At 45.0% G+C, this 15,747-nt stretch overlaps 2 protein-coding genes across 17 annotated transcripts in view; one reads left to right on the top strand and one right to left on the bottom strand.

Annotated features, from left to right (window-relative positions):
• Rnf141 (ring finger protein 141) overlaps window positions 1–15,747 on the top strand; it is a 44,984-nt gene that overhangs the window by 23,315 nt on the left and 5,922 nt on the right. For 2 of the 8 annotated variants that reach the window (XM_006508123.3, XM_006508124.3), the window contains exon 6: window positions 4,288–7,607. The exons of 4 other annotated variants lie outside the window; for them this stretch is intronic. In XM_006508123.3, coding sequence (XP_006508186.1) covers window positions 4,288–4,438 — 151 coding nt within the window. In that variant the 3' untranslated portion in view covers window positions 4,439–7,607. Of the gene's footprint in view, window positions 1–4,287; window positions 7,608–15,747 lie in introns of those variants that run through there. 2 more of the 8 variants (XM_006508125.2, NM_025999.3) reach the window with 2 other exon arrangements.
• The window catches only part of Ampd3 (adenosine monophosphate deaminase 3), a 44,620-nt gene continuing 37,601 nt past the window's right edge, over window positions 8,729–15,747 (bottom strand). For 3 of the 9 annotated variants that reach the window (XM_006507219.4, XM_030242002.1, XM_006507222.4), the window contains exons 12-15: window positions 15,054–15,174; window positions 13,185–13,358; window positions 11,232–11,342; window positions 8,736–10,404 (exon numbers count right to left, since the gene is read on the bottom strand). In XM_006507219.4, coding sequence (XP_006507282.1) covers window positions 10,228–10,404; window positions 11,232–11,342; window positions 13,185–13,358; window positions 15,054–15,174 — 583 coding nt within the window. In that variant the 3' untranslated portion in view covers window positions 8,736–10,227. Of the gene's footprint in view, window positions 10,405–11,231; window positions 11,343–13,184; window positions 13,359–15,053; window positions 15,175–15,747 lie in introns of all 9 variants that reach the window. The other 6 variants (NM_001276301.1, NM_009667.3, NM_001372441.1 and 3 more) reach the window with 4 other exon arrangements.

Here is a 15,747-nt window from a genome sequence, read left to right as displayed (position 1 = left end):
CTGCCCCCTAGCTCAGTGAAGTGTGGGGATGCAGCAGGGCTTTGACACATGGACTTTAAGAGTCTTGATGCCTGATTTGGATCTAGAATCGGGTTTGTTTGGGGTTTTTTTTTGTTTTTTGTTTTTTATGCCCCTTGCCCCCATAATTCTCTATATGTGTGTGAAGGAACCAAATTCTCAACTGTGGAATCTGGAGGGATATTAGGTCAGCTATTTAAAGTCTTACAAGATAATAGACTATCTAGGAGACTTTATAGTGACATTCAGTAAGCTACATGTATCTAAATATAAATGCTTTAATTTATGTGCACACTCATGAAAGCTGTCACAACATGAAGAGCAAACCCATCAGTCCCAGAATCACCTGAAGCCTGGTTCTTAGGCAGCAATTAATTGCTTTCATTTGCCAACAATACTTTGGATTTGCTAGACTTTAAAGCAGCACCACACAGAGTGTTCTCTCTGTTGTCTAGCATCTTTCAATCAGTGCGATCAGCTGGAGATTTAACCATGTCTTAAGTGCAGATAATTGCCAGATAAAGGCTTCTCTGTTTGTGGACAAGTAGTTTTATGGACATCTATTTTGACTTTTTCTTGGGTGGCTACCTCTGATGACCAGGTCATATAGCAGGTGTTTCTCAAAAAATGCCAGCTCACTTCCAAAAGAAGTCATACTTTTTTAAAAGGTTGTTTGTTTGATTATTTGTTTGTTTATTTGTTTGTTTGTTTGTTGAGACAAGATCTAGCAGTGTAGAGACCATGAAGGTCTCAACTGGATCTTGTGACAATCCTCCTGCCTCAGCCTCTCAAATTTGGGATTATAGATGTGTGCCACCATGCTTGGCTCCTTCTCATCTTTTTTTTTTTGTGCCCTCTCCAATACCACATAGGAGTCCACTGCCTTTGCCTATGCTAGCCAGCCTTGTACTCAGGCATGGGCAGTGTCTCTGTGGCTCTCCCTTACATCCACTACTGGCTGCCAAGTTGTCATCTGTGCATCTTAAATGATAGTCTAGTCAAGTCTCTGCCCATTTTATTATTTCACTGTACACTTGTTCTCTCCTTCTATGGCCTGTCTTCTTTCTCTGGAGAATGTCTCTGAAGGAGAGGTTTTTGTTTCAGTGAGGCTAAAGTTCAGTTTCTGGCAGTGACCCTTTCTGTACAATCTTTTCCTGCTCCAAGAGCACAGGAGTTATATCTTCTACAAGTTTAGAGTTTCGCATTTAAGCCTCTACTCCAGTTCTATATATAACTTGCTGAAATATCACCTTTACTAACCTTTGAACCTTTTTTGAAATCACTTGTTCAAGTACACGTCAGTTCTTGACTCTTCCGTCCACTGACCTAAGTCTGTTTCACTCTAGTCTCACCCTGTCCTGGTTCCTGCTGCCCTACAAGTCTCCCTGTCTAGAGTCATGTGCACTGATCCATATGTTTTAATAGGGAGTTTAGAATCAGTGTTATCAGGCTTCACAAAGGAGCCTGCAGAGACATTGATTGGTTCCGTATTGACTACATCGGTTTGGGACAGTTGGTTTCTTAATGTTAAGCCTCTGATTTCTACAGGCAGTTTTCTGGTTTTCAGTGTTGCAGATCTCGGGCGAAGGTGGTTTTGAATATTTCACAGTTTTGTGCTGTTCTAAATAGTTTTTGTTTGTTGCTAGTACATAAGAAGACAAATAGTTTTATATCCACCTTTATCCTGAAGTCTTATGAAATCCACTTACTTTTTGGTAGCCTTCTGAAGATTCTATTGAACATCTTGAAGATTCTATTAAACATCTGAACATTATTTTCCAAAAATACTTTTTCTATTACAAAATTCTAGGCCAAAAGCTTTTCCCTCCAGGCTTCAGTGTTGAGCCCCACTTCGTCTTGTTTTGTAGGAGCCGCTGTCTCCGTATCCTTCTCCTCTGGGGCAGTGTGCTATCTTGTCTCTCGGGGTTGTTGTAAGGTCTTTATCTTTCTGCTGCTTTTAGGCAGTGTGAGTAACAGATGCCTTGTCACAGTCCACCCAGGTTTCTTGTGCTTGGAGTTTGTTGATATAGTAGGGCGATGGTACTGTTGATATTGGAAAAATTTCAGCCATTGTTTTCTCCAATCTTGTCTGTCTGCTTTTTTCCTTTGGCTTCTATTACCACGCATTGACCCTGAACTTGTCCTCTGTCTCAGCCGTTGCTCTGTGGTTGCACTCTCCAGTGTCTTGGTGTGTTTACCTCATGTGTTAGCCTCCGTTCCTGTGTTCGGTGGATAGTACAGTGACTGCGCTTACTTCATTTGTCTGCTAGTTCTACTGTCTTGTCAGTTCTGCATTGCTCTTATTGCTTTCCTCTTCATCTTGTCTTACAGCGTTTTTCTGCTGCTCATCTGCCTTCCAGATAGGAATTTTACCTATCTAGGTAGTAAATATTTTTTTAATACTGTAAATAATCAAGCTTTGTTTTAAAATACGGTTTTCTTACTTAGAAGGACTGTTTGGGGGTCCTTTTACAGTTTGTTAGGAGACCCAGAGCAAAGTTTAGTTTCCTGTTACTCATTTCCCACTGATGAGACAAACTCCTTCAAGGTGCTGTACTTCGTGCCTCTAGAGTTGGAAGCACACTGATGCCCTCTGTGGCCTTTGTATGCATCTCTCGGAGCTTCAGCCTCCTGGCATCTGCCCACACTGGCTGGCTCTAGTGCTCAGTGAAGGGCCTGCTGTCTCTTGGCGCTTCTCTCTGTTGCTCTGTGCTGTGCAGAGTTCTGCCCTCTGAACTCTAGCCACCTTGGCCTCAGCAGTTTCTTCAACAGCCAGCCAGGCCTCCGAGGTCCCCTACTTCTTTTTCCGAGTCCTGGAAACTCACAGCTGACTTGCACCCACGGGCTCACTTTGCTTCTCACCCCTGGGAGTCACACCATGTCTGATGTCCAGTGCTTTATATCAGCCCCACCTAACACCACTCTTCTGGACATTGTGTCCTGTGTTAGTTGTTTTTAGTGGGAAGATAAACCTGGTTCCTGTTGGTCAGAAGCAGAATTTGACTGCTTTCAAATTGTGATGTTTTATGTACAGAAAAGCCCATCTTGGAAACCATCCCTGGGGAACCCCAAATCAACCAAATAATGTCTGCCAACTCTAAATTTCACATCTAGTTTTTGGAATAAGTTTCTTGTTTTTGTACAAAAGCCAAAGCACAGTTGATACGCTGGTTGTTTAGCCCTAGATTTCAGTGAGCGACGAGAAAACAGCATTGCCTTTTCCTTTTGTAGTGTGTTTCTAGCTCAAACGTGGTGTTTAAGCTTCCGAAATAGTATTGATGAGAGAAATCCCCTTGCAAAATCTCTTAAGAAATCATGTGTGTGTCTGTGTCAGAAGTTACTCTGCATTTGTGTCACTTCCAGTCTTAAACTCAGATGTTCCATCCCTATACAGTTTCCTTAAATCTTCTTGGTTTTGAACCAAAGGACATTTTATCAGACTTTTGATTTTAATAACGTGTCAAAATTCTTTTCTCTTGTTGAATGTGGTGGCACACACCTTTAATTCCAGCACTTGAAGAGGCAGAGTCAGACAGAGCTCTGTGAGTTCAAAGCCAGCCTGGTCTATATAGCAAGTTCTATGGGCTGCTTAGAGACCCTACCTTTAAAAAATGACCTTAATTACTCAGAATAATAATTAGTAATACCTTTCTGCTAAATGTGCAGTGGTTTCCACTTAAATTAAAAATAAATGTTTAAACGTTGCACATTTTACCCTAACTCTCCCACTGGTGAGAGGGAGCTTCCCTTAGGACACATAAGGAATTCTTATTGAGGAAAACTTATTTGGGTGCAGAAGTAAGAACTGAAGATTTTAGCTGGTGGTAGCAAACAAGGTGAAGGAACTAGGTATCTTTCTACCAGAGATGAGTTAGATACTCTGCAGCAGGTGTATGGGAGCATGCCACAGTCCCAGCCCTGAGCAGGCTGGAGCAGGAGGATGGCAAGCCACCGAGAAGAGAAAAGAAAGACTACGCTTACATACACTGGTACACAGTGGTTTCTAAGACGTGGGTACAAGGTCAGCGAGAACGTACTCACTTGCTCGTTTCCCACACATTGACAACTTCAGTCATTCCTGGTGAAATACGTAGGCAACCAGTTGATCCTGGAAGAGAGAATTAAAGGTTGGAGTGAAGAGAAAGATTAATTTTTCATTGCACATTTCTATGTTGTTTGCATTTTTAAAGCCATGTACTTTTCAAAAAACCTGATTTTTTAGAAAAAGAAAAAAAGGAAAAACTTGTTTTGCTTGGACTTCCCTGACAGGAGTGATCGACACAGGAACTGCCCCATTTGTCGCCTACAGATGACTGGAGCAAATGAATCATGGGTGGTGTCAGATGCACCCACTGAAGATGACATGGCTAACTATATTCTTAACATGGCTGATGAGGCAGGCCAGCCCCACAGGCCATGACTTGGGGAAGACTTTCTGTTGTTATTCTGAACTACAAATACACTGTTGTCGTAGAGGAGAAGGGGGGGATATTGTGGCACACACAGAAATATCAGTTTTCCCACCCTCTTATTTTTGCTATTCTGGTATGTCCCGTTCTTAAATAAACTCCCATGTCTTCCATGTATGGTGGGCTACAGTTTGCTACTGTTTAGCCATATTTCCCACAGTCCACCTATTCTATGTTGCTCTTGAGCCCTTTGCTACAGATAGCAGCAATACTTGACACTACTGCTTTTCAGGGAGGGAGGGACTGTTCTGGCATCTTTTTAGTAGGTTTAAGTTTTAGAGTGTTGACAGTTGTAGCCATCTGAGATAAATGACTGAAACTAATGTCTCAGTTGGAACCTGAGGTGTGTGTGCTCTGCCCCCTTGTGGTTCATTATGGATCCTTCAGTACTGTGGCCCAATTGCTTCCTGATGTTATGTCACTTTTGGCCTTGGGTTCTGGAACTACTTATTCTTTATGTTGCCATGATGCAGCACACGGATTAGGACTGTCTGGTTGGAACTTTGTCTCGAAAATGGACTGTACCGGAGGGATCTTCATGGCTGCTTTAGAAAGGCATCCCCGGACCTGGATAGGTGCCCGTTGGATTTTTTCATAATGCCCATGAAGCTTGAGTTTTCAGAAGGATTTTTTTCTTTTATAGAAACACACATTTTATATTTCCAGATTCCACAGAGGCATCCAGTCCTGAGCCAGACAGCGTTTATTTTAGGTAAAGACGCCTTTCTGAGGCTTCGGTTTCCTCAAATTTCTCAGATTAAAAGAAGAGGACGATCAGGTAAACCTCCTCACCAAGCAGTTGTAAAACCCTAAACTCCAGACCTTGATTGGCTTTCTTCCCATTTCTCTGCACTATTCAGGCATCTAGAGAGAGAACCGTGACAGGAGTGCGGCCTCAGTGACAGCCACAGTGGCTTATGGAGGAAGAACGTTAATGCTAACAGTGCAGCCTATAAAAGTGCTAGTGCATGAAATAAGTCCCCTGTAAGAAATGTTAGCGTTCCATAGAAGTCTTCTCACAGATTTTTGGCAAGTTTCAACTGTCCCTGTTTTCCTAAGTATAGATGTACACAATTGAAGTTACTGCTTATTGATTTTTGATTCAGATTTTAATGAATATTTAAATAAAATCCCTTTCAAAGAAAAAGATCTGACTTGATTCAGATTTTAATGAATATTCAAATAAAATCCCTCTCGGGGGAAAAAAAGGTCTGACTTGATTCTGCCCCCAAATACTGAAGACATCAATAGTCCATTCACTGTAAGGACAGGGCAGTGACACCAAATGGCTAAGCAGTCTGCCGAGCATGCGGGCAAGCACAGTGCTGTTGTCTGTCATACCTTAGCTGAGATGGTTTCACAACCCCGAGAAAGTCTTACTCTGTTGTAGGTTCTTATTGAGAAACTCAGATTGTATTTGTGGTTTTCAAACATTAGCATTTCAAGTAAGTTCTGAGAGCCTATTCACACTGAGTGCACACACACACATGCTACCCCGTTATAGAGAAGCTACATATTATTAATACAAGTTTCCTTACACAAACCTTAGTGTGATCGAGTTTAAGTCAGTATATGAAAATGTGAAAATGTATTGGTGATACAGTTACATTAGAATTTGTAAATGAAAAAACCTCTGTTTTGTAAAAATAATAACAATTCAGGGCTAGAGGTGTAACTCAGTTGGTAGAGTGCTTACCTAATATATATAAAGCCTGGGTTCCATCCCAGCACTGCGTAAAAACAGTGATGCTGGTGCACCCCTCCTACCCCAGCACTTGAGAGGAGGAAGCAGGAAGACCAGAAGGCCCAGGTCATCCTCCATCACAGAGTGAGTTCAAGGATAGCCTGGGCTACATTGAAATGCTGTTTCAAAAACAATTGGGATGGCTAGGCTAGAGAGCTAACTCAGTGGTTAAGAGCACTTACTGTTCTTGCAGAGGACCAGAGTTTAATCCCCAGCACCCACATTAGTGGTTTACAACCACCTGTATCTCTCCAAGGGCTCCAACACCCTCATCTGACCACCTAGGGCACCCACATGCATGTTACACACAGAGAGACACACTAGCAAAACAACTTTAAAACATTTTAAAATTCATATTCTGTCATATTCTGTCAACTTTCAAGTGCTCCATAGAACACATTCTCTAAGCCTTGGAATGAGTGATCTTCTGAGATGCTTTCTAGCCCTAAAATTGTCCTTTTGGATTTTGACTTGCTGGGTTTAATTCAAATTGTCTAATCTTAAAGTGTTTCAGAAATTAATAACATAGCTTTAGGGGTTGGGGATATTTCCAGCAATAGCCAATACCTCTATTCCCCAGAATCCTTCATTTTTGAAAGAATAGAAAGTGAGTCCAGTGACTTGATCTTGCCCACTGCCCTTTATTTAAAGTGTGATCTCTGGGATACTAACTGGTCTACTGTGAAGCGTCAGTGTCTCCAACTGCCTTATCAAGTAGTAAGCAGAGTTCTCTATGCATTCCATTGAACTGGGTGGTGACTCCAGATGTCAATAGTAGGTAGGGTTCACCATAGGATCTAATCATAAATTTGTCTCATGAGTAAAATGTATACTTTTTCTATTCTGTACAGCTTTGCCTTTATAAAATAAGAACTACATAAATACATTTACCATGGTAGGAAATTGTGTGCCTTCAGTGATGTGCAAATTGCCTCCTGCTTTAGGGAATTGTTGTAAATTGTATGTTAGTGCTGTGCTCACTCAGTAACAGCAGGTTGGCTCAAATGCTGGAAACGTTGGGTTTCAGAAAGAGTTTGACTATGTATTGATGTAAAGGCTGACAACAGCAAAGCCTGTTTTATTCTTAGGAAAAACTGATACAATGTGCAATAAGTAAACTTTGCAAGTGAACATTAGCTAACTAAAAACGTTTGCTTATGTAATTTCACATTCTTATATACTAAATATTTATATTTATTAGAGGACTGTTTTGTATTGTGCTCTGGGGGTTGTGTTGTTTGTGTGCTGTTTTGAGGTGATTTTCTTGTATTAATATACAACTGGGTAATAAGGCTGCTTGGAAACCTTTTTTTGGTTCCCTGATTTTTTAACACTGGGAAGTTGGATTCATTAAAAGATAGTCTGAATAACTTGCATCCGTAGGTGTTGGGAGTTTCCTTGCTTTGGGGAGAGGGTTCTCGACTGAAGCCTACTTTGTCTGTCGGCTCATCACCTGCATTTATGAGAAGCAACGTAACAGCAGTGTGAGCAGCTACTGTGACTTTGGTTAGCTTTTCTTTCCTAGTACCCGTTAGACAGAATAAAGGGTCCACACTGAGCTCTGCCAGTTCTGTGCTTTCCGTGTAAAAGAATGTCATTGGAGAAACAGAAGAGAGGAAGCAGAGGGAGGTGGCAGCTTCGAGTCAGGTTTGCTGGTGCCCGTCAACCATACTGTGGAGAAACCCGCATTACTATCAAAGCATAAGAGTCCTTCGGATACACTTTGCTAAATCCCCACTCTGTAGTCTCAGCTCTTCATCAGCTTCTGTTTTACAGAATGCGCCTTAAAGATGATCGCTCAGGAGCCGGAGGCTGTGGGTCTGTGGTGTGAGCCCCCTTTCCTGGTGAGACGGTTATTCTGACAAATCATGGTGCAGACACAACATTTAGGTGCATAAGCCATCACCCTCTGTGTTTAAGAACCAGAGAAATTGTGTTGTGAGCCCACCCTTCAGCAGGCAGCAGCTACTGAGAGAGCCAGCCAAGCACACCCTTAGACCTGCTTTCATTCAAGACTAAAGTGTGGATTCACGAGGCGGAGAGATGGTGCCGACTTTCAGCAGTACAGGCTAAGTAAGATATAAGGCAAACATCCACCCTTAGGAATTGTCCAGAGAGTACTGTCTGGAAACCTGAGCCCATATACAGTTGCCTTGGCTTCCGACTGTAAAACAGGCAAAAGGAGGGATTTACACACACACATACACACACACACAAACACACACACACGAGGATCAGTGAGCACTAGGATTTCATTAAACAAAGTGATAGAGAAACAGTCTGAGAAGCACCCTGGTGAACAGATTAAGACATCATCCGAGGCAAAGCACTCTAGATGTGGCTTTGCTGATGCTCTGTGGGACTGGCAGAAGCTAGGCTGAGGTGCTAGATGACCACGAGGTCACCTGAGCCGTAGCTTGCAAATTGTGGGTTTCCTCGTCAGTGCTCTCCACTGCTCACAGCTTTCCATGCACCCCATCTCAGAAATAAAGAAACATTTGTTCTATTGGGTCACAGTCCTAATAGACTTTATTTGTAGTCTTTAAAAAAGTATTTGATACAATGAAAAACTGTACAATAGTTGCTATGTTTGGGCAAATGTATACAAATGGAGGCTTTTCAAAAATAATCCCGCATGACAGGTTTTCATTCAGTTTCATAATCATCTATGTGAGATAGTATGTGTATTTGCCTAGTAAAAGGATGACATGGTTCCATACGCTACACAACAACTGGAAGGATGACAGTCACAGGACAGAATAATTAGTTAAATGGGCAACTTCCAGGTACAGTTAGGTTCATCTAACTATGGTGTAGGACTTCCTGCCTTCTGAATAGTTAAGAAGGTCTTTGAACATTGTTGAGTATTCTGCACATACAGATGCCAAAAGAGAAAGTCATTCAATTACTCCATGTGTATTTATTGAGCACCTACTATGTTCTAGGCACTAGTAACAAAAATGTCTGATAAAGCTAAAGTTCACGTTAGACTTAAAAATTCTACCTAGTCCCTGGGACCATGATAGCTTCTGAAGAAATCTGCTTTAAAATAAAATCCACTTTGTTAGTGACTCTTTTTCAAACATTTAAAATATGTGAAGCCTAAAACAGTAGGAGGAGGCAGGGGAGTCGGGGGTGGGGTGTGACTGGATCAGGAGCTTGGCTCGAGTCCTGTGTGTCCTGAAGCACATTTCACTCCCTGAGGAGTCCCTGGTCTGACTCCCAGGGGAGGTGGTGACACTACAGTCACAGGACATCAGAGCCAGAAGGAGCAGAGGCCCTGTGCTTTTCAGAGGTCTTCATTTAAAAACAAAAAGTGAAGAGCAGCCCCATAACCTCGCCTTGTACCTTCCGCAGCCCAGGAGTGGACCATGAGATGGATTCACAGAATATGGTTTGAGATGACTCGTTGAGTCCTAGATAATAACATAGAACAGAAGTGATGACCTCAGAGGGTGCATTGGGCTTCCTAACCAGACAGGAAGGAGGGGTGCTAAGAGGGAAAGAAACTCATTTTTTAAAATGCACAAATCATCAACAGGAGAGCGTTTGTATTTTCTCTCAAGGTAGCCCCTTTATGAAAAGGAGCTTTGGTGGGGGTTTAAGGCAGGCAGCCAGCCAGATGCCAAAATGAGAACCACTACAGGGCCTGCTGAGTGTGGCAGACACCACACAGGCCTTGTGTCCTTTGGCATTAGGCCTTGCAAAGTCTCAGCCCCAGCCATATTAGCACTGGCAATCACGGGAGACGTGGACAGTCAGGGACAGGTGTACACAGTGCCAGCTCCCAGATCCCCACGGGAGGGAGCCAGCCTCTGGCTCAGAAATGCTAACGAAGTGAGCATGTTCGTAAAGTGCAACCAAAATTGGGAGCTTGAGATTTCTTCAGAGGCGTCCTCATCACAGACGGAAGCCCTAGTTTGAGATCTTGGCCACCATTACCCCCAGCAGACCTGACATTAAACCAAATAGTGAAGTGTGTGTGGACCGCTGGGCCTATTTGGTCAGGGCTGTGATCTCCTCGGACTTCATGGCATCGGACAGAAAGCTGAGCTCATTACACAGGGTCTCGTAGCGGAATGCCATCCGGATCTGTGCAACATTTGTCTTTCGAATGTCATTGCCCTCTGGTCCTTCCTTGTAATAATTCTGACCCAGAAACTTCTGCTTCTCCTGTGGGCCATGAGAAAGACAAGTGAAACCAGATTAACCTCTAGGTCTGCAGGGCAGCTTTGATAGGGGCTCCAGCACACAGACTAGTGTCTCTAGAGCCAATCCTTCAATGGGACATCTTCCTCCCATGGGACTCCAAATCTCCCTGGACCTCCGTGTGACGCTGACCACTCAGTCATTCTCTCTATTGTCGTGGAAGAGAAGTATGAAGTTGATGGGCCTACACTGGGTGAGGTAAAAGACTAAGACCAGGAACCCATCCTGAGAGGTGACATGGCAGGCAGTCATGTTCCTGGAGAGGCTGGATCCCAGAACGACTCAAAACACTTAGGCCTTTAACTGTCACCTTCCCCAGGACCATGTAAGGATGTCTCTTCTTGTTAAATGGCATCCCCTGGGCAGATGCCCAGATTCTCAGTGTTGGTTCCACATCCGATTCTTAAAGGAGCCATGGAAAAAGGCTCTGTGCCTGCTCTGTGCCAGCTCTGTATTAGGGCCTGGGAACACAGGGGCAAGCTTCTGCACTCAACTCCCTTTCAAAAGGGAAACTGGGACGCACAGTGTCTGCAGTGATGCGTACTGTGAGAAAAATAGATTAAGGAGAAAGAGGGCAGCTAGGGACGACCTCGCTCAGGGCAGGTCTGAGATAGATGAGGGGCAGTCATGGTGACCTCACAAGGTTTCCCATGGAGCCAGAGTGTCAGTGCTCCTGAGACCTGGCTTGTTCAGTTTGTCACCCATCCCGGTGACGGGGAAGGCACACTGTGTACAACATTCTGTGTGCTCGAACACTGAAGGGTGGAGGTTACAGCCAGCCCATCACATACCTGATGTGAGAGGCCACTCTGCAGCACACTGTTCCTGGCGATCTCACACAGGTCGCAGGTACTCAGCTTCCACACTTGTGCCGCAATGGCGTACTCCTCCATGAGCGCTTCCTAGCCCCGGCCAGAGAGCACAGTCGGGTGAGAAACATAGGTCAGCCTTGCATCACAAAAAGTACTCACTCTCCAGGGCTTTCCTCAACTCCCTAGCACCTAGATCCGCCAACTCCAGACTCCTGAGACCTGTCTGTGTGCAAGTGTGGGTCACCAAATGGAGATAAAGCAGGCAGGCTTCTGGATTTGCCTGCTCACCAGCACTGAGGGCCTACAATGTCGGGAAGCTGGGGCCTGCTCTCCTGTGACTGTCCTATTAAGAGGGAGCCTCCTTAGGTAAATGCGGGAACATTCATGCAAACAGAACAAAACAAGGATCTGGGAGAGGGACAGCTCCCAAGGCAGCAGCCTCCAACACTGACCAGCAGAGTAAAAAGTAACATCAAGTAGCAAGACCTGTCTGGAGATGATGCAGTCAGTCCCTAAGGGGCCGGGTTAGCTGTGGCCCTGCTTTTTCTTCTGGCAGGAACTACCTGCTGCCCAGCACCAGCCCTCCCTTTACTGTTGCCTCCAGTGGGTCTAAAAGTGAGGTTTGAAGACTGCTGGGACCCAGAATCTGTTTACCAGCTCCACATGACAGCTCTGCAGCTGTTGTGAGGCAGGACTCTTTCGCATGCTTTCCAGCAAATTGAATGCAGAGGCGGGGATGGGAACCCAGCTGTCTTCTATTAAATAAGACACTGAAGCAAACTGCAGAACGGTACCACTCCTCTTGGGATTTTTGTTTTGGGGAAATAGTTATTTTCATAACATTTTTTGCTATTTATATAATACTTAATGATTCTATTACTATTTTGGGGTGGGTGGAGGGTGTGTGTGTGTGTGTGTGAGAGAGAGAGAGAGAGAGAGAGAGAGAGAGAGTGTGTGTGTTGTGTGTGTTGCTGTCATTGTTGGTTTTAGTCTCTTGGTTATTTTTGTTTTGTTTTGATGCAGGGTTTCATCTGTAGCCCAGGCTGGCTCCCAGCTCCAGGTCTCAGTGCCTCAGCTCCCTAGTGCAGGAATCTAGGCATCAAACGGATACATTACTATTGTTAAAGGTGAAAGAGCTATACACTCAGAAAAGAAACCAGAGTATTACTGTTTTTAAATGAGTTTGTAAATATTTTTAAAAGCATCTCTAGGTTCTCACAACAATAAAAAGCAACAGACACAACTAAGATGGGAGGCAGCTCTTCAAAGGCTTCCATTCTGGGTGTAAAAGGTCCAGACACCGTAAGCCTGACACCTATTGCTTGCTAGTCAGTGGCTTGATCCCATCAACACCAGTAGAATGTTCTGGAAGCAGTTATATCTGTTCCCTGTGCATGATATCTCCTTTCCCTTCTCTCTTCCCAGAGACACAAAGCATAGTCATAAAAATCCGATTAACAAAGCCAGGTGTGGTGGCCATGCCCTAATCACAGCACCGCAGAGGCAGGCAGATCTCTGCGGCATCAGGGCCAGCTTTGTCTACAGAGTGAAACACACCAGAACCCCAATGGATCAAACACTATAATTTTTTTGCTTCAATTTTTGGATGAATGGTGTATAATATATTGGACCTATTAGACTCTAGTTCATCAGCTTAAGGAGGGCATGGTTTTATGCCCACTTTACATAAAATACAATAAGACAATACAATAGAGTTCTGCTAACTCTTCCACAATCACAGAGATGCATCAATACAAGGTAGACGGCGAGAAAGACCGACTTCCCTCACCAGAGGAGCACCCCTCGTCTTCACCAAGCCACACTACCCCAAAACAGAACAAGTGAGCTATGGGCTTGCATCCTCACGGGGGGGGGGGGTGGTGAACCAGCACCGATGCCTGCTGGGACACAGCTGCATCTCCACAGCCTCACCTTTGTGTAGTGAAACTGCATGGGGTCATCGGTAGAGAGAGAGACATGTAGTCCCTTGTGCAGGAATTCCCGGAGGGGGTTCTTGGAATATTCCAGAAACAGGCTGTTGTTGCTGAGAGGAGACATGGCAATAGGGATCTGAGCAAGGTAGTAGAGGTACTGCAAAACAGGGCTCTGCAAAAGAACCGACAGACACTCGTGTGACGTGTGCCAGGGTGCGGTGGGGCGGTTCATGCCAACAGAATCCAGAGGCTGAGATGTCTGGACAGGCCACCACGCCCAAGAAAGCTGAGATGTCCAGACCCACCTTCTTCTACTGCCTGCATTCCACTCATTGCTTGGGACACATGGGCCTCTTGCCCACTCTTTGTACTCCCTCTTGGCCTCAGACCGCAGGGTACAGTGCTGGGCAAGAGGCCACCCCTTACACCTCCACAGGCCCCCTGAAGTGGGCAGGCCGGGAGAACCCCTATATGCTTGAGAAACGTTCAAGTTAAAACTTCCATTGGTTTGAATATTAAATCTCCTTCATAGTCTTGGGTGCTTGTGTGTTTGATTTCCAGCCGGGAGCACTGTTTTGGAATGTTATGGAACGTTTAGAAAATAGAACCTCCCTAGAAGTGAGTCACTGATTGTGGGCCTTGAAGTTTTATCATTTCTAGGATCCCCTTCCTAACCATTTCCCACTTCCTGACTGGAAATGCAATGTCACCAGGCAGCATCCCTGCCACGGTAGGCTGTATCCTTCCAAGCGTGAGTCAAAATCAGCCCTTTCTCCTTTAAGATGCTTCTTGTTAGGTGCAGACACAGCATTGAGCAGAGGAACTACCAGAGAGCTGGACACAGTCTAGCCCCCGAGAGCCAGATCCTGAGGGAAGGGAAGGAGCGGGCTTCGTGCTATGGTAGTCTTGTGTCCCATACAAATGTGACCAGAGAGAGCACATGTCAGGACCAGAGGCAAGGCGATATTTTGGAAGTGACCCAATATGTAGGAAGGCTGAGTACCCAGGTTCACAGTGACATCACCTACAGGAAGCAAAAGCTAGATGGCCAATGTGTCTGCCACTGGGGACTGGGAGTCACCCAGTGGTGAATTCTTTGTCCCAAAGGCCTTAAAATGAGAGCATAGGAATGTTGCAGCCCAGAGCAAGGGTTACTAGTCAAGGAAGGATTCCAAATTCTGTGCTTATTATTATGCTAAAATTATGCTGTAGGTGACAGAGAGCTGCAGGACTGCCTCAGTGTGTTTTTCTGCAGTGCTTTTATGGAGGACCTGAGTTCAGTTTGAGGCAGTTCACAATGACCTGTAACTGCAGCTCTAGGATCCGACAGCCTCTGCAGGCACCTGCCTTGCTCATGCACAGACCTACACACACACACACACACACACACACACACACACACACACACACACCAGCATGCATGCACAAACACAAAAATAAAAATTAGCCTTTCAAAAGGAAAGGAAAAGGGAACTAGAAATACTAAACGGCTGCTAATGCTGTTTCTGTAAAGAAAGTAAGATTATTTTTTAGTTTTTTTTTTCATCTAAAATGTAATGTTTGGTTATTTTATGGTTAAAAGTGAGCCAAATTGTTTTTGTTGGTTTTCCTGCTTTAGTTTAGTTTTTTGAGGGGCTGAGGGTTGGGGGGAAGATGAGAACATGAATTGGGTAGTGGGTATGGAGTTGAAAGAGGGAAAGAATATGATCAAAATATGTGAAAGTATTTAAATAAAAATTGAAGTGAAGCCAAGAAGACTACAGTGGCACAGCCCTCTCCAGGGGCCATGGCCCTCGAGGAGCACTGACCAGAGCTCTGAAGAGGGGATGGGGGATGGGAGCCTAGCCCCCACGCATGGCCCACTTACCTTCTTAAGCAGCAGCCCGTGGGAAATGTTGTCTGCCGTCAGGAAGGCAGACACTAGGTGAGTGATGGAGCCGGCCTCCCCACAGTGAGGCCGGAAGAGGAACGTGCTCAGGCCTCGTTCCCTGTCAAAGGGAGGCTCCAGGTCAGGATGCGCCCCTGGCTTACACTGCCCACATCCCTCTGGCATGGTCAGCACAGCTAAACCAGTGCACCCTAGAAGCATCCCCTCCTACAATTCGGAAGCCAAGGGCAGAGGAGACTAGACATAGAGAAGGGTCCTGGCCCTCCTCCATTCCCCACGCCCCCATTTCCTGGCTTTCCAAGACTGTGGCCTCCATCCACCATGAGAAAGCAGGTGGATGGAGGCCCCCTCTTTGCTTTAGAAATGGTCCAGGGGATGACGTGTGTTGAAAGACGCTGAGCAGGTCAGTGACAAAGCCAGAACCAGAAAGCCTGTCTCCCAGAGCTTAGCTCAGGATCACCTCCACCCTGCTCCCAGCCCCTTTTACTCAATCCCATTCTAACCTCCCACATCACAGCCTGGATTAGCTCAGTGCTAGCCAGCGAGAAGGCACACTCCATGGGAAGGTGTATGCAATATTAGACTCTCAGGGAAAGGAATGTAGCTGTGTCCTGTGTCCTATGTCCCAGGTTTCTGGCTCGTGCCAGTATGTGCTTTGTCTGGTTTGTGGAGC

This window comes from Mus musculus, chromosome 7 (genome assembly GCF_000001635.26).
Source record: "Mus musculus strain C57BL/6J chromosome 7, GRCm38.p6 C57BL/6J".
Taxonomy (NCBI): Eukaryota; Metazoa; Chordata; class Mammalia; order Rodentia; family Muridae; genus Mus; species Mus musculus.
This window is presented reverse-complemented; position numbering and strand designations above follow the sequence as displayed.